The sequence below is a fragment of the Mesoplodon densirostris genome, chromosome 13 (genome assembly GCF_025265405.1).
Source record: "Mesoplodon densirostris isolate mMesDen1 chromosome 13, mMesDen1 primary haplotype, whole genome shotgun sequence".
Lineage (NCBI taxonomy): Eukaryota > Metazoa > Chordata > Mammalia > Artiodactyla > Ziphiidae > Mesoplodon > Mesoplodon densirostris.
In genome coordinates, this window is record NC_082673.1 from 90,070,354 (window position 1) to 90,092,550 (window position 22,197).

Consider the following 22,197-nt stretch of genomic DNA (forward strand, 5'->3'; position numbering starts at 1 on the left):
CTTCTCTGAAGAGGCAGGGGGTGGAGCCTCGCTGCTCTGGGATGGGTCCTGTGTCCCCCGCCCCTGCTGGGGTTAGCGTGCCGTCCTCACTGGGACAACCCGGGCTGGGTGTGGTCAGCAGTGAGGGTACACACGTCTCATTCCTACCGTGGGGCCTGGTACTCCAGCAGGTGTTCTGTAATGGTGCCCCAACACCCACCCGAGGTCCTCTGTTTCAAGATCCTGTCCTTTCCCTATGGCCGTGCACACAGAGGGCGATCGGAACTGGGACACACTCGGATCCAGTGCAGTCACAGCAGAGGACGACGTGAATCAATCTGGGGTGGAGGGGGCTGCCGCTTCCATCCTCTTATTGGGCTCTCAAGTTGAGAAGTGAAGAGTCTCGTTCTATGTTTTTTGAAAAAGCAGAGCTGAGAGTGGCTCTGGGAGAGGAGGAACCTCCTGCCCCCCAGGATCGTGCAGGAGCGTCAACACTGGCGTCATGAGCTGCCTCCAGCCCAAGTGCCTCTTCTCAGCACCGCACATGTATCTCCTCATTCAGTCCTCAGGCTACAGATGGGAAACAGGCAGGGGACCACACAGCCCGTGAGCACAGAGCCCGGCTTTGAACCCGCGCAGCTTGGTCCCAACCTCGACACTGGCCACCTCCCAACAGGCGCAGGGGGGCTGTCACACCAAGGGTTCCACAGCTGATCTCTTGGTTTCTTCTGACTGTGAAGTTCACCGATGCACTTGGCATTGCTGGTCCCCAGCTTTGTTCACGTACTCCCTAAAGTAATTGAAAATATGTTTTATCTCCCTCACACCTTAAGTTGACACCTAAAATACTTCATAAGTTTAAATAGCTACAAAGAATACAATTTCTGGCAAACTGTAAATATTGACACTTAAAAATAAAACTGTCATACCACTTTAAAATGTAACCAGATGGAATATAAATACCACATCGATTTGATATCCAACACGATCCATTACAAACAGTACAGGATGAGCCTCTACTGCTCAGACACATCTTTCTGTTACCCACAGGAATCATCTTTTCCTTTGACTGCTGCCAGGTATTTATCCTAAAATAATATTTGTACATTTGAAAGTTTTATGGATCACTCTACAACATACTTCTCTACAATAAAAATGTGTAAATAAATTGAAATTTTGAAAATTTGTTTTATTTCCTGTGATGCTCTAAGTGTTAAAAATAATTCTTCTGGATTTATTTATCACTATGATTATCAGTTCACAATTGAGCAAAACACAAATATATGACACATTTGGAGGAATAATTCTCAGCCATGTAAAGTACACTTCTGTTGGAAATGCATCTCTTAATATTCATTCTTTTTTAAATTTATTTATTTATTTATTTTTGGCTGCATTGGGTCTTTGTTGCTGTGCACAGGCTTTCTCTAGTTGCGGCGATCAGGGGCCTATTCTTTGTTGCAGTGCGCAGGTTTCTCATTGCGGTGGCTTCTCCTTGCGGAGGCTTCTCCTTGCGGAGCATGGGCTCTAGGCGCGTGGGCTTCAGTAGTTGTGGCACGCGGGCTTCAGTAGTTGTGGCTCGCGGGCTCTAGAGCGCAGGCTCAGCAGTTGCGGTGCACGGGCTCAGTTGCTCTGCGTCATGTGGGATCTTCCTGGACCAGGGCTCGAACCCATGTCCCCTGCATTGGCAGGCGGATTCTTAACCACTGCGCCACCATGAAAGCTCAGAAATGCATCTTTTAAAGTAAGGAATGGGGGCCCGAGAAGGACTGCTGGCCGGATTGAGACAAGGCTCGTTTCTGGAGATGTCAGTGCCGAGGGCCGTGTTCACATCAGTGGTGGTGGGAATGGAAGGGGCTGTGTCACTGCAGCGCAGCAGCTCTGACCCTTCCTAGTGACGTGCCAAAGTCTCATAGTGACCTCCCCTGACAATTACATGTGATGATGGACGGCTGACCGGCTGACCCTTCAACAAGCACTGCCTTCAGGGTGAGGAAAGCCCCATGCTGGAAATCACCTGGCTTTCACAAGGATCTTTTATGACCCCAACAGAGTCTGCAAGAAAGACGTGGTGGATCTGATCGCTGCTCAAAAGTCATGGCTCCTGCCTCTTCTCCCCCTGGAACGGTTTATTTCTCGATCCGTTGACGCTGGGCTCAACCATGTGACTTGCGTAGGCCACTAGGATGTCAGCAGAGCTACCCTAAGAGGCCTTAGGTGCCGTTGTGGGGCTGGGCCCAGGACCTGGCCCCCTCCCCATGGCCCACACACATCACCGAGAGGAACCTTCCTTGTCCTGGACCCTGGGTGACCAGGGAGCCTCCAGTCCAAGCGTAGCTGGGTCAGCCAGCTGCCAGCTGGTGCACAGAAGCACAGTGAAATGAGTAAGCGATGTTACAGCGAAAGCTGATTCAAAACCCCAAGGGGCTTTTTTTAAAAAGGGAAATTGACAAACTGATTTCACTTATGTTTTTTCTTGGCCGTGTGGCTTCTGGGATCTTAGTTCCCCAACCAGGAACTGAACTGGCACCCTCGGTAGTGAAAGCGCGGAGTCCTAACCACTGGAATTCCCTCAAAATTTATATATAACTGAAAATGAGTTAGAAAAGCCAAAAAGAAAATATCTTGAAAAAATAACAAAGTTAGATGACTCACACCGGCAACTTCAAGACTGATGATAAAGTGACAGTCATCAAGGTGGTGTGGTCTGGGCAGAAGAGAACTTTCCTGAGATTGATGTCTAATATTCTTTCACTTAGAGGCACCAAGTTTAACTCAAGGGTTAAGGGGCATAAAATATTGTTCATTCATTTATACCTTTGCCAATAAAATGTTTTTAAAATGAAAGTTTTTATCACTTCATTAAATAATTTTTTTTGTCAAACTCTTAGAGCCGCAGATTGAGTTTATTCAATGTATGCAAAAATACAGCGTAGAATCTGATTTGTAGAGCCTCTCCTCCTTGTCAAACCTGTCAGCCAAAGAGACGCTCCTGTCAGAAGGTGACTTCGTTTTACAATTCAAATGCTAATACGTGTTTCCAGGAATTTTATAGAATCCACTTAGAACTAAATCAAGGAATGCATTCTGTAAGACAGATTACTATAAGCAGTCAAAATTAAACTAAAGGTCTAAAGTAATTAATGTATCTATTTTACAATGTGTTTGAAGAGCAAGAAAATAAACAGATATGCCCTTTAACATGACTTAATTTATAATAATACAGTGCAGCATGTACCCAGCATAAGGCACTTATGAAGCAAAGGGGCTTGATAGGAAGCACGGTATATTCCTTTGGTAAATGTGTGTGAATGTGTGCACTGATGTGTATTTTTTGGCTTTTGACATTAATTAAATGAGAATCAAGTATAAAAATCAGAAATAGGGCCTCCCTGGTGGCGCAAGTGGTTGAGAGTCCGCCTGCCGATGCAGGGGATGCGGGTTCGTGCCCCGGTCTGGGAGGATCCCATATGCCGCGGAGCGGCTGGGCCCGTGAGCCATGGCCGCTGAGCCTGCGCGTCCGGAGCCTGTGCTCCGCAACGGGGGAGGCCACAACAGTGAGAGGCCCGCATACCGCAAAAAAAAAAAAAAAAAAAAAAAAAAAAAAAAAAAAAAAAAAAAAAAAAAAAAAATCAGAAATAATTCCATTCATTTTTGTTAAACATCACAATCGGATTTTCTTAATGAATTTAAAGCGAAAGGCATATACTGCTTAAAAACAATCACTCTGACAGCTCACGTCTCAAATTTACTTTTTGATGTTGGGAGTGGGAAATACCAAGCATTTGAGAAGATGAAGTAAGATGAGGATTGATCAAAATTAGAGCAGTTCTTGAAATGATTTAATAAAATGGGTTTTAACTACCTCACTGATTAATGCTCATCCATGGTGAAAGAGACTGTGCAGAAGTTTCATCTGGGTTTTATCCAATGTATCTTGAAAACTGGGATAGTTCCAGAAAACTCGAGGTCGATTTCACAGAACTGTCATTGTCACCGTCCCTGTTTCAGCTCTGTGAAGGGGCTTTCTCTCTCCACCTAATGACAGGGCGTCCAGGATGAGTCCTGAGGTTAGCAAAAAAAGAGAATTGCTGTATATATCTAAAAAGGTATTTTTGGCATTTAATATTTCTTATCAATGTCTTTGCTTTGCTCTCATGAGACTCCACGGCCGATCTTGTCTTTGATGCATATTGGGGACACAAGGGGAACAGTCTAGGTCACCCCTCCCCCAGCCCCACTCCCTGAATTCAGAACATCCCAACAGCCAACACGCCCAGAGCCTGGGCCCCAGGGCACATGGTCCTGGCCTGGCCATGAATAGTCTCCCAAGCTCAGGTCCAGGTCTGAGGTGGACTTCGGACAGGTGAGGGGCCTTCCTTCCTCACAGGGAGAAGCATCTGGAGAAGTGGAGCCTCTGGAAAGGGACCCTCGGGGCTCTTCATGCTCCCTGGTGATTTGGGGACCCAAGGGCTCCTCCCCAGCTTGGAGACCACGGCTCATCCGCGCTCTGGGACTCAGACCGACTGACCTGGAGACGTTGGACGGGGCTCCCTGAGTAAGGAAACGCCGGAGCCACGCATGAGAGATGCAGGCTTCTGATCCATTTCTGCATCGCTGCTGTAAGGGAATGTGGTCCGTGTCCTCCACGTAAGACGTAGAAAGGGCACTTGTGTGTTACAATGACTGTCACCTCGGGAAATTTAACCGGTAAGTTTCCGCCTATAACTTTATCCACAGGATAGGAAAGGGCTGGGACAGCTACGCTGAGTGGTTCCAAGATGGTACGGGACAGACAAGGGGCCTGGTCTGGACCGCGTAGATGGGTCAGTTTCCTAATGAATTCCTATGGGACACTAAGGATCGTTAGCATCAATCCCTTACGTTTGTTTTCCTTTTTTATTGTGGTAAAATGCACATAACACACAACGCACATAACATAAAAGCTACCATTTTAAAGCATGTGGTTCAGTGGCATTAAGTATTTGGTTGGCCAAAAGCTTTGTTCGTTTTTTTCCTGAAAGATGGCTCTAGCAGCGCTTAGTTGTCTTTAACTTTATTTGAAACAATTTTGTTAGATTGTATGTGACAGCTGTCATACCAGAATGCATTTTAAAAAACCTTATCAAAAATGATGAATTTTTGTGTAATTGAACGTGGAAGAAGAAAGCAACATTTTTGGCATATTATGCTTTATTATTTCAAGAAAGGTAAAAATGCAACCGAAACACAAAAAAAGATTTGTGCAGTGTATGGAGAAGGTGCTGTGATGGATCGAATGTGTCAAAAGTGGTTTGAGAAGTTTCGTGCTGGAGACTTCTCCCTGGACGATGCTCCACAGTCGGGTAGACCAGTTGCACTTGATAGCAATCAAATCGAGACATTAATTGAGAACAGTCAACATTATACCATGAGGGAGATAGCCGACATACTCAAAATATGCAAATCAAGTGTTGAAAATCATTTGTACCAGCTTGGTTATGTTAACCGCTTTGATGTTTGGGTTCCACGTAAGTGGCAAAAAAAACTTCTTGACCGTATTTCCCCATGCGATTCTCTACTTAAATGTAACGAAAACATTCGTTTTTAAAACAAATTGTGGGGATTTCCCTGGTGGTGCAGTGGTTAAGAATCCACCTGCCAATGCAGGGGACATGGGTTCGAGCCCTGGTCCGGGAAGATCCCACATGCCGCGGAGCAACTAAGCCCATGTGCCACAACTACTGAGCCTGCGCTCTAGAGCCCGTGAGCCACAACTACTGAGCCCACGTGCCACAGCCACTGAAGCCCGTGTGCCTAGAGCCCGTGCTCCGTAACAGGAGAAGCCATGACCATGAGGAGCCCACGCACCGCAATGAAGAGTAGACCCCAGTCGTCGAAACTAGAGAAAGCCCACGAGCAGCAACGAAGACCCAACACAGCGATAAATAAATAAAAACAAAATAAAACAAAACAAATTGTGACGGGCGATGAAAAGTGGATGCTGTACAATAATGTGGAACGGAAGAGCTTGTGGGGCAAGCGAAATGAATCACCACCACCCACATCAAAGGCTCGTCTTCATCCAAAGAAGGGGATGTTGTGTATACACTGGGATCGGAATGGAGTTCTCTACTATGAGCTCCTTCTGGAAAACCAAACGATTAATTCCAACTAGTACTGCTCCCAGTTAGACCAACTGAAAGCAGCACTTGACAAAAAGCATCCAGAATTAGTTAGCAGAAAACGATAATCTTCCATCAGGATAACACAAGATCGCATGTTTCTTTGATGACAAGGCAAAAACTGTTAGATTGGCTGGGAAGTTCTGATTCATCTGCCGTATTCACCAGACACTGCACCTTCGGATTTCCCTTTATTTACATCCTTACAAAATTCTCTTAATGGAAAAAATTTCAATTCCCTGGGAGACTGTAAAAGGCACCTGGAACAGTTCCTTGCTGAAAAAGATAAAGTTTTGGGAAGATGGAATTATGAAGTTGCCTGGAAAATGGCAGAAGGTAGTGGAACAAAATGGTGAATACGTTGTTCAATAAAGTTCTTGGTGAAAATGAAAAATGTGCCTTTTACTTTAAAACCAAAAGAACTTGTTGACCAACCCAGTACATTCATAAAGTTGTGCTATCATCACGTCTGTTCTAGTCCCAGACTTGACGTGTCATCACCCCGAACAGAAAGCCTGTACTCTACAGCACCCCGCAGCAGCCCCGGCAACCACTGCTCTGCTTTCTGTGCCTGTGGCTTTGCTACTCGGCACAACTCGTGCAAATGCAGTCACGCAGTGTGTGGCCTTGTGCGTCCGGCTCCTCGCACTGAGCATAATTTTGATCCCCTGCATTTTGAGGTTCCCTTCATCTAGGGTAACATTCCCATTGCTGGCTTCCAGGTGCAACTGTGGCAGAAGTGAAGGTGGGTCCCAGCACCCGAAGCCCATCACCCTGTCACAAGGCCCGGAACCCAGCTCTCCGGCTCTCCCCTCCGGCAAGGCCGAGGGCTCCATCCTGGGGCTGGGACCAGCTGGGCCCCAGCTCTGCGGTCTCTCTCTCTGGCCTCCTTGAGGGTAAACACTGGTGAACGATCCAGGTTGAGCGCTTGGTTCTCCTTCAGCCCAAGGAGCCGGGGATTCCCATCATTTCTTATGAAGGTGTCGGTTACTAATAAGACCTGGTGTGTTAAGCGTCAGGGACATTCCTGCTTTGATGTGGCTCAAGAAGCTGCAAAGCAAGGTTTCCGTCTCTGAGAGTGGAACCCAGGCCCAGTGAGAGTGGGGTGGCCTGTTCTGTGTCCACAGTCACGGTTAGGCTAGGCCTGGCGTGGTCTCACCCAGAGGAGCCAGGACACAAGTCTGGTCCCGTCTGCCCAGTGCACTGGAGTCTCCAGGTGGCTAAGCCCCCCATCTTCGAGCAGTGAACGCTGCATATGACACTCACCTCTCCAGACCCGACCCCAACCACGCGGGACCCCAGAAGCCAGGCAGGGATGGAGCCCCACACGTGAAACGACGAGCTGTGAGCAGTAGAGGAAGGGGAGGGGGGGGAAGGTGTGCCCCACAGGCCCCAGGAGGGCCCCTGCCCTGAGATGCCCGCCACTTAGGGGGGTCCTAGAGAAAGACCTCTGGGAGCAGGGCCAGCATGGGGAGAAGCACGGCAGCAGCCTCCACAGCCTCCAGGAGATGGCATCTCAGGACCACCGAAGGGAAGGGTTCTGGGAAGATCTTCACAGTGAGACCAGGAAAGACCTGACACACTGAGCTTAAAAAATTAAGATTCCAAGTAGGAGTTCTGAAGCTGAGGAATATCCTAAAAGTAATGCAAGAATAAGGAAACAGAAAAATCAATGTTTTTTTTGACCTTAAAGAACCTAAAAAAAAACCCCAAGACGCGTGGGACTTTGAATTCCAATAAAATGTTCCATCAGGAGCAGAGAAGGTGCAAAAGAAACAAAACACAACAAGCACAACACAGCACCGTTTAGATACAGACGGTGAGCTGCTGGTGCCTTACCGCTGGCACTGGGTTTGCAGTAGCTAAGCACATGTGTGCTTGGGGGTGATCCCCCCCCACCCCGTTTCCTGTGACTCACTCAGTGGCAGAAGATTTGTCATAATTTCCTGGGAAGTTACTTATTAGCTGATTTCTCCAGATTACTTTCCACGGTCGGGCAACCAACTAGCCAGTGTCCAAGAGAGAAACCAGGAGTTAGAGGTGTTCCGGCTAAGAGACCTGGGGAGGCTGGGGTCTGCAGAGGCCCCCGAGGGAGGGCTGGCTTGCCCAGTGCCCCTCCCTGATGGATTGGGGCACGTTGTCGGAGGGCTGTGAGGCCAGGTGAGGGCGAGACAGGAAGATGAAGGACAGAGATGGGGTCCCTTTTGAGAGTAGCTGAGAGTGTCCCAGAAACAGTGTCCCAGGAGCCCTGGGGACCTTGAGGGTTTGGGGGAGGGGAGGTTTGGTCCCTCTGGGGCAGGGCCTGGAGGAGGCGGGACAGAGGGAAGGGCTGGGCCGCGCTCTCCCTCACCAAGGGCGAGGGCTGGTCCAAGGGCAACTCGAGGGGCAGAAGAGCCCAGGGGAGGGGCTCACGGCACAGGTGGGACAAGGAGGCTGGAAGAGGAAGAGGAGCGGGGTCTGTGTCAGGGGAACTGGACTCCCAGGTCCTGCTAGGTGGGGCTCTTTGGAATTTGCAAAATCACCCCCAAGTAGAGTTAGCTTTGGACCTGTGCGGCACCTGGGAGCCAGGCTGCGGGTGCGGGAGAACTAATGCCCGGTCACACCGTGACACCAGTACACCTTGCCCCCCGCCTGGGCACGTCCACGACGCCGCCCTCCAGCCCAAGACCAAGAACACAGCAGCAGCTGAACGTGTCGGGCTGTTGCTCGCTGCAACGAGGGAGAACACACATCCTGAGGAACCAAGGGGGCGTCTTTAGAAAAGACTTAACGTGTGCGTTAGAGTCCTGGCGCCACTGGCTGAGAACACCACACGTGCTTCCTCCTATAGCTGAAGCCGGAAGTCTGAACTTAGTCTTGCTGGACTAAAGGTGAGGCTGGCGGGGCCGGCCCCTTCTGGAGGCTCTAGGGGAGAATTCACTCCTGGACTCTTTCAGCTTTTGGAGTCGGCCCACATTCCTTGGCTTGTGGGTGCATCACTCCAATTTCTGCCTTCATTGTCACACTGCCTTCTCCCCTTCTGTAGACAAACGTTCCCTCGTGTAAGGGCCCCCCTGAGTTACACCAGGCCCATCCCGACAGTCCAGGGTAATAGACCCATCTCAATATCCTTAACTCAATCGCACGAAAAGTCCCATTTGCCATACAAGGGAACACTCAGAGGCTCTAGGGATCAGCACGTGGACATCTCGGGGGCTGTCATTCAGCCTAGCACAACAGAATCTGGGATGGGGCGAGGTCATTTGGGGGAGGGCTGAGCAAGTGGGGTCTGCTCCGCATTAGATGCTCTTGGGAAGCGGGGGTAGCTTTGTGACTGGGCATCTTGTCGGTCTTGTCGGGAGGGAGAGGCAGCTGTAGGTGGTAAAGCAGGAGGAATCGCTCGAGTCAGCAGGGGGCGGGTGGGGGGAACGGTTGGCCACTTTCGTTGTTTGGACAACTCATGGTTTTTGTCTCGGTCCATCACAGTCACAGACTGACCTGGGTGATGTCCACATCCTGTGAAATTGCTGGGGTTCAGCAGAACACAGACCGTGCTGTGAGGGCCACGCCAGCTCCCAGATGTCAGGGGCTGCCCTGCTCCAGGCTTCCACATCCAGTCTAAGCTGGGGGAGGAGAAACATTTCAAATTGGATAAGAGTTTGGATTTTGATTAGCAACTGGAATGCATTGGGCTTATGTCATTCTGGTCTGGCTGGACTTTCCAACAGCAGACCAGAGGGGCCACAGATGTACTATTTACTTACCTGCTTTGCTCACTCCTGGTGGGCCCCCAGGGCTTAGGACAGGGCTAAGAAAAGGGAAGACGGCAAGTGTTGGCAAGGCTGTGGAGAAACTGGAATTCTTATACGTTGCTAATGAAAATGTAAAATAGTGCAGCCACTTCAGAAAATACTCTGGCAGTTTCTCACATGGTTAAACACAGAATTAGCATAGGACCCAGAAATTCCATTCCTAGGTATATACCCAAGATAAATAAAAATATAAGTCTGCACAAAAACTCATACACAAATTTCCATAGGAGCATTATTCATACATAGAACCAAACAGCAGCAACAACCCAAATGTCCATCAGCTGATGAGACTTTGTGGTCTACCTCTACGATGGAATATTACTTATTAATTTAAAAAGGAAAGAAGTAGGGGGCTTGCCTGGTGGCGCAGTGGTTGAGAGTCCGCCTGCTAATGCAGGGGACACGGTTTCAAGCCCTGGTCCGGGAAGATCCCACATGCTGCGGAGCAACTAGTCCCGTCAGCCACAATTACTGAGCCTGCGCGTCTGGAGCCTGTGCTCCCCAACAAGAGAGGCCACGACAGTGAGAGGCCCGCGCACCGCGATGAAGAGTGGCCCCCGCTCACCACAACTAGAGAAGGACCTCGCACAGAAACGAAGACCCAACACAGCCATAAATTAAAAAAAAAAAAAAAAATTAAAAAGGAAGGAAGTACTGAAACATACTACAACATGGACGACCCCTGACAACGTTGTGACACTGGGGACCACACGTTGTGTGATTCCATTTGTATGGAAAGATCCAGAAGATGCAAATCCCTGGAGCCAGAAAGTGGAGTCGTGATTGCCAGGGGCTGGGGGTGGAGGGGGATGGGTAAGGGGTGCAGGGTTTCCTTCGGAAGCAATGAAGTGTTCTGAAGTTGACCGTGGTGATGGCTGGCCACAAGGCAAAGGCTGGCAGGTTCACATGACCTGGAATGTTCTAGGCCCGTGTGGCTGAGGTGGAGGGGGACAGAGAGCCGTGGTAGGGAGCTGGCAGGTCTGGCCATGCCAGGCCCTGGAGGAGTCTGAATTCTAATATTTTACTTTAAGTGCCAGGAAGCCTTTGGAGGTTATGAGCGGGGTGGGGGTGGTGTGTGTGTGTGACAGACCCGGTCTGATTATAATTTAAAAAGATAAACACTCTACTGGCCAGTGAGCTAAGAATGTTTTTACATTTTTAAAGGGTTGTCAAAACAGAAAAAAAAAGATAATGCGACGGGGATCATATCCAACCTGCAAAGCCTGAAATACTGTCTGGCTTTTTATCGAAAAAGTTTGCTGACCTCCACATGTCTTCAGAGACAATCAAGGGCGGAGCCGGCCATTCTTTCTTGGGTGAAAGAAGGATCTGGGGGAGGGACTGAGAGTAAGGCTTTGCCCTGGATGAGATGCTGTTGGGAGGGGGTAGTTTTGTGATTGGGCCTAGAAGGAGGGGGACCGAGAGCCGGAATGAAGTCCCCTGGACTCCTGCAGACACCGTGGGTGACCATTCATCCCCCTACAGAAGTAGGTACCTAATGTTTTTTAATAAGACATCTGATACTTTTAATTATCGCGGTAAAATACATACAACACAAAATTAACCATTTTTAAAGTGTACAATTCAGTGGCATTAAGTACATTCACCATGTTGTACAGCCATCATCATTACCTAGTTCCAGAAATTTTCCATCACCCCAGAGGGAAACGCTGTATCCATTAAGCGGTCACTCCCTATTCCTCCTCAGCCCCTGGCAACCACTGATCTGCTTTTGTCTTTAGGGATTTGCCTATTCTGGACATTTCCTATAAATAGAATGTAAAGCAAAAAACTTGTTTTACTTTACATTGCTTACAACACTTTACTCACAGTATTTCCCTTCTGACACTTCCGGTCCCTCAACGTGTGGGTGTTCTTCCCACACCAAGCAATTCTGCAACACCAGCTGGTACCCTGCACTTTAACTCCGTCCTGACCCCACCTCCCAGGAGACAACATCAGACCCGCCAGGCGAAGGGCTCAGCCACAGGCTGTCCTGCTCCCCAGTGCCGATGGCACCGTCACCTGTGCTACTGAGGCCAGAGGCTGACCCTCCCCTCAGGTCCCATGAATTTGCTAGCACAGCTCACAGAACTCAGGAAAACATTTAACTTATTAGATTTCATTATAGAGAACAGTTTATTATGAAGAACCAGTTTATTACAAAGAACAGAACTCAGGAATATCCGGAAGGAAGAGATGTGTAGGGCAAGGTGTGTGGGAAGGGGCGTGGAGCAGCCATGCCCCGGGCATGCCCCAGCACCTACGCACGCTCACCAACCCGGAAGCTTGGACCCTGTCTGTGTGGGTTTTTTATGGAGGTACCACTTCGTAGGCACGACTGATCAAAGTCCCAACCCTGTAGTCACGGGCAGTTCCTCTAGCAACCAGCCCCATTCCCCAAAGTCTCCTCATTAACATAAAATCCGGTGCCATTGAAAGGGGCTTGTTAAGAATTAATTCCAAAGGACACCAGTGACTCTCTCATTTCCTAGGAAATTCCAAGGTTTTTGAGAGCTCTGTACCAGGAATGGGAGGAACACCAAATTTCTTTCTTATTGTAAGTCACAAAATCACATGGAATCACACAATCTGTGGCCTTTTGTGTCTGGCTTCTCAACCTAATGTTTTCAAGGGCCATTCATGTTGTAGTGTGCGTCAGTACTTCATTTCTCTTTATGGCTGAACAATATTCTAAGGTGTGGACACACCACATTCTGTTTATTCACTTGCTGAATTTGTTAATTATCTTTAACAGTTTTCCTGGATTTTTTAGGATTTTCCATGTATAAGATCACATCACCTGTGAATAGAAGTAGCTTTACTTCTCTCTTTGTAATGTGGAGGCCCTTTATTTACTTTCTTGCCTAACTGCTCTGGCTGAAACTTCCAGTCCTACGTTGAATGTTAAGTGGTGAAACTGGCATCTTTGTCTTGTTCCTAATCTTGGGGCAATTAAACATTTTTTTGACTTGGCTGTATTTTCTAATGTTCTTCGGTGTATGTGCACCACTTGTACACTTGTGCAATAAAAGAAGACAAAATTTTAAAAAGAAGTCAATGCCTAAAAACGTTTGGGTAAATTTAAAGAGCATTCTTCCCCCAGAGGGGAAAATAACTAGAAAGACTGTCTGTTTTTGTTGTCAAATTCATCAAGACAACAAACTTAAGTCAAGTATGATTTAAAAGTTTTAAGAGATGTGCAGCCCTCATTGGTGGTCCACAAACCTGGTCAGACCTGGGCTAAGAGCATGGCAGTCAGCCCCACCCAGCAAGGGGAGCCCCAAATAGAGAGACTGAGCCTGACTGCCCTGAGGGTGGTTGACAGTGTCTGGCACCTGCACTCGGTTTCGGTTTCGGCTGCTGTGTCCTGCCCTCTGCTGCATGAGGGGACAGCACGAGGGGCTGGGTGGGGTCGGAGTTTGGGGTGCATCACTCCAGGCTGGGGCAGGTGAACAGAGACAGAAAAGGGCTGGACCCACCGAGGACACAGTGTAAGTGACTGCATTTCTGCGTACTGAGCCACGAACAATTGAACAATTTCATCTGCAGCAAATGAATGGACCCAGAGGCTATCATAGTAAGTGAAGTCAGTCAGATAAAGCCAAGTATCACATGGTATCACTTACATGTGGGATCCAAAAAAACGAAGACTGAGAAAACAAATTTACGGCTACCAAAGGGGCAAGTGTGTGGGGGGAGGGATAAATCAGGAGATTGGGATGAACAGATACACACACGGCTATATATAAAATAGATAAACAACAAGGACCTACTGTAGAGCACACGGAACTGTACTCGTTATCTTGTAATAACCTGTAATGGAAGAGAATGTAAAAGAAGAACATATATATTTACATATATATAACTGAATCACTTTGCTGTACCCCTGAAACAATGTAAATCAACTATAATTCAATTAAAAATAGAATAGAAAATAGTATATGTCACACCTAGGTTAAGCAAAAAATAAATAAATAAAATTAAAAAAGAAAAAAGAAAAATTTAAAACATAATAGCATCAAAAACACAGAACAGGAATACAGCTAACAAAAGATGTTTAAGATCTTTATTTACACTGAAGACAGCATGGCATTACTAAAATTAAAGATATAAAGAAATAGAGATATATTAAGTTCATGTTTTTAAGACTCAACATTCTGAAGATATCTGTTCTCCCCCAACTGACCTATAAAGCCAATGACGTTCCAATCACAAAAATCCCTGCACCAATTTTTCAGATAAAATTACACTGAGGTGCAGTTAAGAAAATGAACAGCCATGCCCCAGACTGGGAGAAAATGTGTGGGAAACAAGTATCTGACAAAGACTAGTATCTGGGACACAGAAGGAATTCCTACCACCCAGTGGGTAGGAATTCCTATCTACCCAACAGAGTGATAAAGAGCCCAATTTAATTTAATTTAATTAATTAACTAATTAATTTATTTTGGCCATGCCACATGGCTTGAGGGATCTTAGTTCCCTGACCAGGGATCGAACCTGTGCCCTCGGCCATGGAAGCGCCAAGTCTTAACCACTGGACCGCCCGGGAATTCCCAAATAGCCCAATTTTAAACAGGGCAAAATATGTGAGCAGAGACTTCCTGGGAAAGATATATAAATGGCCAGTAAGTCTAGGAAAAGACGCTCAATATCATTGTACATTAAGAAACACAATTAAAATGAGATGGAACACATATTCACTAGAAACACAATTAAAATGAGATGGAACACATATTCACTAGAAAGTCTAAAATGATAAAAGACTGACAATGCCAAATACTGGTGAGCATGTGGAGCAGCAGGAAGGTGTACGTGCTGTTGGCTGGAGTGTAAAATGGTGCAACTACATTGGAAAACGGTTGGGCAGTTCTTAATAAAGTTGAACACTTACCATAAGTTCCAGAAATGTTGCTCGTAGTTGTTCGCCCATGAGAAACGGAAACACGTGTACTTGTACACAAATGTCCACGGCGGCTTCGTTCATAATAACCAGATTGAAAACAGCTCAAATGTCCCATCCACCAACAGGTGACAGGTGAACGGGCTGTGAGACCACGGAGTATCATCAGAAATAAAGAAGAACAAATCCTGATGACGCAACAACACGGATATTCCAAAACATCACCGAGTCAAAGAAGCCAGAAGCGGAAGAGTGCGTACAGTAGTTCCAGAAGCAACCTGGCGTGTAAGACCAGATCTACGGTGCAAGAGACGAGGCCAGAGGCTGCCTCGGTGGCTGTGGGGACTGATGGGGAACTGGATGTACACGTTTGAAGAAAGTCATCCAGCCGTTCACTCAGCAGGTTCTTACTGTGTGAGTTACATCTCAATGAAGTTGATGCAAAAGGCAAGCAGGGTGGCTGTAACCCTTCTGGGGAAGCGGCGGCTGGAGGGGCCCCAGGCAGACTTCCGGGGTGCTGCTGCTGTCCTGTTCCCGAGCCTGCGAGCCGATAACACGCGTGTGCTCCTTTGTGAAACATTCAAGAAGCTCGACACTTATGTGCCCTTTTCTCTACTTCAATTACTCTTTAACTAAAATAATGTTAAAATATATGGAGCTGGAGAAAGACAGAGGGTGAGGTTGTGAGCAGGCTTGTATTCACCTTCTGTACTGCTTCTCCTGGCCAACGTGGACAGGGTCGAATGCCTCAGTGGGTAGCTGTGGTCTGCAGAAGGATGTGGCGGAGCCACAGGATGGCCCTTCTGACGGCCCGGGGGCCACCAAGCCGGCCGGCCAACACCATCTGCTGTCTGTCTCCACCCATTCTCACAACCACAATGCCTTTCCCTCTGACTTACAGGACGTTTCCAGACTTACCTGCAGTTCTTGGTACTGGAGGGAAAGTCAGAGCAGGAGGCAGAGAACACGCGCTGCGGCCGTGGCTCACAGCCCCGCAGTCGAGCCCCTGGGAGCACGTGAAGCGCTTCATCATTCACACCGCTCGTTTTATTTAACCTCACGATCACCATCCTAAAGATGAGGAAGCGGAGACTGGAGAGCCCGAGAGAAACTCAGAAGGGCGACCTCCCCGAGCTTCTCTTCAGACGAAGAGGACGCCAGGCAGCCCCGAGGGGAGTGACTCTGCTGCACACGGGGACGTGCGTCTTCCTGCAGGACACGCTCGAGTCCCTCCACTGGGGGCCGGGCCCCGGCTCTTCTCCCTCCAGGTTCCCAGCGCTGCGCGCCAGAGGCTTAGAGAGATGAGGGTGGGTCTGGGGTCTGTCACGCTGACAGTTCCCTTAAGAGCACAGGTTCCCCGAGGCAGGACAGGTGGCGGTGACACCAAGCCTGGGGAGGGAAGTCCTTCAGGGACGACGTCACCCTAGCTCGGGTTCTGCATTTAACCGTGAAGATGGAACAAAAAGGTTAACTTATGAGGAGTGTTCTTGACTTGTCGACGAGACAAAGAATAAAAGAAACTAATCATTCTCGAGAGCTTTCCTGTCTGTTACTTTATCTGACAAGTCACCTGAGAAATTTCAAATGATCTGAAGGAACAGAACCCACAGAAAGGACATTACACCAAGCACTGTACTGGTGACACCTTTTTAATAGGTCAAAGTAACTGTACAGTTCATTATATTCTTCCTGAGAATAATTTATATCCCCCACCAAACTAAAGAGAGGGCATATTTTTCAAAATTATTTAACAGAATGGATGGTAAAACTGGACATCAAAAGGAAACCATATCTCTGTTTTGCCCAATTCTTTCCTGGGAAGACAGACACAATGAAGGGTTAGTTAACTCCAGTGGCTGTAAAATAGTCAACATGGCTTTAATCTTTCTTTATAAATTATATAAAAATGGAAAACAGGGATGGTTCCAGAACTTCTTCTCAATGCAGTTTGGAGGTGCTCTGGTACAAAGCATTTCTGCTTCCAAGAGAAATAACATCGCTACAAAAAACTGGCACATTATTCTGGTGAAAAAAGACAAAAGTTTTTAGTGTGTTCTACAGCTACTTTCCAACCAAATGCTTCACATACTCACGTGAAAGTAAAAGGCAGGAAAGACAAGAGGGTTGTAGTTTTTTTCTGAAATTACTCAAGTCTTCAAAATATAGCTTTTATATTCTTTCTTTGTAAAGTGGTATTAGCATATTGCAACTGAACAGTGTTCTAACGACAAAAATTCCAGCCTGCATAGTAAGTCTGCGGTTGGCAAAGGGATTCTCAGCCCCTTGGGTTTCCTGGAATCCTCCACTTCCTCCTGTCTTCTTCCAAGGACCAGTCCGGCCAGTTCAGGAACCAGTGCATCACTGCCTTGGCCGCTTCCACGAAAGCATATCCTGATGTGAACAAAATCTGTTCTTCATGATTCTTTAAAAGCTTCTCATGTACAATTTTTATTCTCAGAAAAATGCCACATTTTGGATACCGGACTTTTCTGAACACCATGATTAAAGAACCAAAACCAAAACAACCCACATCAAAATGCGGTTAAACTTGTATGAGATTTTTAGCCAGCCTCAGCCAGAGCGTCGGCGCTGTGAGGGCTGCCGCCCACTGCCGGGCAGAGCCTCGCTGCTGGTGGCGGCGGAGCGGGGAGCAGGCCCCGCGCTCAGTGCGGCCTCGTCTGCCCCAGGGCCTTCAGTCTGGCCTGGTCGATGACGTCGAGCAGGTTCTTGGCGTCCACGGCCAGGGCGTGCGCGGCCGTCAGCATCTGCTTCTTGTACTCCTGCTGCAGGCTGGTCATGACATACTGCTGGGCCAGCTTCATCTTGTTGATGAGCTCCCCCAGGTCGGAGTTCAGCAGCTTCTGGGCCATCTCAATCTGCAAGGACAAGAGGGTCAGGAGAGCCTCCCGCAGCCAACACGCGGGGCGTTCTTAGGCGCTTTTCTTAGGTGCCTCCAGGAGGAGAAACTTTCTTCCTTCCCCGTAAACAAGACAGAACCTGGTCTCCACCTCCAGGCCCACACGCTTTCTACTGCACCTGCTTCAAGACCTGCCTTTGCTACGCAGGAGATGGTTCAAGGGTGTCACCAGACACTTGCTCCACTCTGATGTAAACTCCAGACCCTGCCAACGGATCAGAGGTGGGAAGCGGGGGCAGGGCTGGTGGGAGGAGCCACAGGGCTGGAGAGCTTTGCTCGGGGTGTCTCGCGGTCCCTCCAGCCTGTGCACTCAACCAGCGGCGATCTAGCCACGTGCTCTTTCAAACATCAGCGAGCACTTACTGTACACGAGGCCCTTGGAGTTGTGGACGCAAGAGTGACCCAGTGTGTCTGTGCTCACAGCCCAGTGTGGGAGAAGCACGCACAGAGCTGCCCATCACACACGGGAAAATCACGCCACAGAAATGGACCCGGAGAGGAGCAGTTCACTCCTTCTGAGACGGGTGGAGAGACTCCGCAGAGGAGAACTCGCCTGCACCTGGCCGAGACTGCACGAGCTGCTGGCCTCCACTGCGAAGGGCCTCGTCAGCCACCCACGTTCACCTTGGTCCTGCTCAACTTAGTAATGCGGAGGCCTAAGGAATTTAAGGAAGGGGAATGACCTAATCTAGAGAGGGCTCTGGTGGCAGTGAGGAAAGAAAACGGAAGGGCAGGGGGAGCCCAGAGGCGGAGTAAGCAGCTGAGAGGCTGCTGTGATACCTCAGGGAAGAGGGGACGGGGCCGCGAGGATGGAGACGCCAGGCCCGACCTGAGACTTGTGAGTGGCACAGGCTGTCTGCACATGTGTGCGCACGCCTGCGTGTGGTTCGTGCTGGGCAGGGTGGTGAGCGCATGCTGGTCCCACTGACCCTGCAAGCAGAATGTGCTACAGGGGCAGACGTCCCGCAGACAGCTAGTGCCCGGGGCACAGGGAGTGGGCCCGCTCATAGCACAGAGGGTGAGGGCCTCAAACATCTGGATCTGTGGGCGTAGGGAGCCCTGCCAAGGAGAAAAGGCATCTGTAAAACACAAGTCCGGGGAGCACCTTGGGGGCGGCCACCATCGGGGCAGCAAAGAAAGGCTGGGGGTGGGGCCGGCAAGGCTCTGAAACTCCAGGGGTCTCGCCAAGGGGTCAGGGCGGTGGGGGGATGGCCTCCGGTGACCCCTGGGCGGATGCAGTAGAGAGGTCAGGGACAGCCGGGTCCAGAGGGCGGCAGGGGAGCAGGGGCACAGGAAGGCGCACACGGTGCGCAGAAGAGCCAGGTACACAGGGAGATCGTTGCAGCCGTTATCAGCTAAGGTAGGAAGTTAGAAACGGTCCTGCCAAAATATCCATCCATTAGGATACCACTTGCTTGCCTCTGGCACCCGGAGCGTCTCCATTTGGGGGCAAAGTCCTTGCTCACTGTGGAAAACCAATTAAATTTCTAATAAAGCAGATAAACTAGCTAATCTCTGAACTGGAGAGAAGTATTAAGTTACACGGTGACACCAGTCAGAGGCATTTTCCAAAATGATTTAAGTGGTGTCATGCAGGTGAACTGATGCCACTTACAGGGCCAGCTGCAGGAGCTGTGCCCGACTGCCCCGCGTGTCCAGACACCCTGCTGGACGTGCTGCCCTCGGACACGACCTCTGAGGAGGACGCAGCCTCACCGCAGATATAAAACCTCAGCCTGACCCGGAGGCAACATCAGCCTTTAGAGAACACCCCTCAGCTCCATGCCAGGGAGGCTCTGGAGCACAGGGGGCCTACACGCTGCCGCGGAAGACAGCGCGGGGCTGAGGAGCTGTCCCAGGAGAGAGGCACACAGACACGCTGAGCGGTGTCAGGGGCCACGTGAGCCTCAGGCTGTCTCCAGCCAGAGGGAGAAGCATTACTGGGGTGACTGGTGAACCCAGACCACCACCTGCTGACAGATGAGCACACTGGTCAGTGTTAAATTCCAGGATGCGGTGACCGTGCAGGGTAAGAGAATGGCCCATTATTCGAAAACACAAACGCAAATACTAAAGGTAAGAGGGCGAGATGCGCACAACCGGCCCCCAGGGGGCTCTGGAGAAGTAAAGCCTGCGCGTGCAGAGAGAGGACGCACATGGCTCAAACGGGGAAGGCGGCGCGATCAGGGCGAGGGCGCTTGGAAGTTCTTGGTGCTGCTCTCAGAGCTTTTCCACAAGTTTGAAATCATTTCACAGTAAAAACTAAGAAAACAAAAACAAACAGAGTGCCTGCTGGGGGAGGGACAGTTCACGCACCCCGAGAGAGAAAGCAGGAACGTGGACGCTGGAGCTGGACGGGCGAGGCATGGGAAGTGAGCAGGGCTGGGCGCACACCCCAGCGCTAAGCCTATTTACTAGTTACAAGGAATGTTCATATCGCTGCTTTAAGTGGAAAACCAAGGTCACTTGCAAACTCGAATTTTTCCAGAGGAATTCGAGGAAGGAGGGCAGGATGCCTCTCGCGGTCCGTTTCCACAGCCTCCGTCCTCGCTCTGGAGGCTTCCAGGGCAGCAGCAGCCCCAATCCTGTGCTCCCCACCTGTCCTCACGGACGCCCCGTCCTGCAGGCCGGGACCCCACACGCAGTGCGGTGGCTCCACACGGCTCCGAAGATGGACGGCCAGTCGCCTGAGCCCCGACCTGGGGCCCGGACAGGAGGTAACGCCTGCAGAGCGCGCGCTGTGCTCCCCCCGCCACGCTGCCCTCTGGATGAGGCCCTACCTCTCGGTGGGTGCTGGCGGGCAGGACGGGAATGGTCTCATCCACGGTGGCCAACAGCGTCCTCAGGGCCAAGCCGACTTCCTAACAGACAGGACCACACCCAGTGTTAGGACGCACGTCAAGGAGTTTCATGCCAGCAATGACAGTGTTTCCTTCCAGTAACATGATTTTTCATTTCCTTTTCACCACTTTAGGGAAAATTTCTTTTTCTTTCTTTCTTTTTTTTTTTTTTTTTTTAGGAAAATTTCTGTATTTTTTTTCCACAGTGCTGAGCCTGATCTCATTAAGTTATGAGGCAATTTCCTCCAGATTTAGATCTCTGAATACTCATGCTCTACTGTCTGGGGAACAGGGGAACGATATGACGTTAGAGTTAAAATGTCTGTCGTTGTCATTCTTAGGAGGGTCAACTATGTAATGACTCAGGTGCTAAGTTATACAGGCAGTAGGAACAAGACCAGTAAGGACATGCTAGTTATTGACACTGGATCAACAAAAAGAGGGTCATTTTGCCAAAGTAATATGGTTAAAAAAGCAGCTTCTAGGGGCTTCCCTGGTGGCGCAGTGGTTGAGAGTCCGCCTGCCGATGCAGGGGACACGGGTTCATGCCCCGGTCCGGGAAGATCCCACATGCCGTGGAGCGGCTGGGCCCGTGAGCCATGGCCGCTGAGCCTGCGCGTCCGGAGCCTGTGCTCTGCAATGGGAGAGGCCACAGCAGTGAGAGGCCCGCGTACCGCAAAAAAAAAAAGAAAAAAAAAAAAAAAAGCAGCTTCTATAAAATCACCATAAAAAATCTTATTATGTACAAAATTCTGGTTGCTTTTGTATATTGTTGAATTTATTAGTATTTTTTAAAAACCCATCTGTGGTTCATGCAAGTTCACCCTTAAGAACTTTGGTTGTAAATGTTATGGGAGTATTAGCCTAAAAACGAAACCAGAATGGATTGACTGTGCTGCCCACAAAACATCACAGCTTCCAAGCAGCAGCTCCACACTGATGGTTTAAAAGAAGCTGTTCCAGAGACTGCTCATTGGTACACTAAAAACGGTGTTCAATCCTGAAGCTCAACGACAAAAAGCCAAACAACCCTATTAAAAAGTGGGCAAATGCCTTGAACAGACATTTCTCCAAAGACGACACCCAAATGGCCAACACAAGAAAGCACATGAAGAGATGTTCAACCTCACTGCTCGTCAGGGAAATGCACATCAAAAGCCCCGTGAGGGGGCCTCCCTGGTGGCGCAAGTGGTTGAGAGTCCGCCTGCCGATGCAGGGGATACGGGTTCGTGCCCCGGTCTGGGAGGATCCCATATGCCGCGGAGCGGCTGGGCCCGTGAGCCATGGCCGCTGAGCCTGCGCGTCCGGAGCCTGCGCGTCCGGAGCCTGTGCTCCGCAGCGGGGGAGGCCACAACAGTGAGAGGCCCGCATACCGAAAAAAAAAAAAAAAAAAAAAAAAAGCCCCGTGAGACACCACCTCACACGTATTAGGACAGCTACTATCAAAAAAAAAAAAAAAAACAAAACAGAGAGTAAGAAGTGTTAGTGAGGATGGAGAAAAACTAGAACCCTGTGCACTGCTGATGGGAATGTAAATTGGTGCAGCCATTGTGGAAAACAGCATGGTGTGTCCTCAAAAAATTAGGAACAGAACTACCAT

The 22,197-nt window shown here is 49.2% G+C and overlaps 1 protein-coding gene across 6 annotated transcripts in view; it reads right to left on the bottom strand.

The window, feature by feature from the left end:
• Window positions 1-16,471: 16,471 nt before the first annotated feature.
• Window positions 16,472-22,197, bottom strand: part of PTK2 (protein tyrosine kinase 2) — a 250,824-nt gene continuing 245,098 nt past the window's right edge. For all 6 annotated transcript variants that reach the window (XM_060115655.1, XM_060115653.1, XM_060115654.1 and 3 more), the window contains 2 exons: window positions 20,538-20,618; window positions 16,472-17,716 (listed from right to left, as the gene is read on the bottom strand). In XM_060115655.1, the coding sequence (XP_059971638.1) occupies window positions 17,504-17,716; window positions 20,538-20,618 (294 nt within the window). In that variant the 3' untranslated portion in view covers window positions 16,472-17,503. The remainder of the gene's footprint in view (window positions 17,717-20,537; window positions 20,619-22,197) is intronic.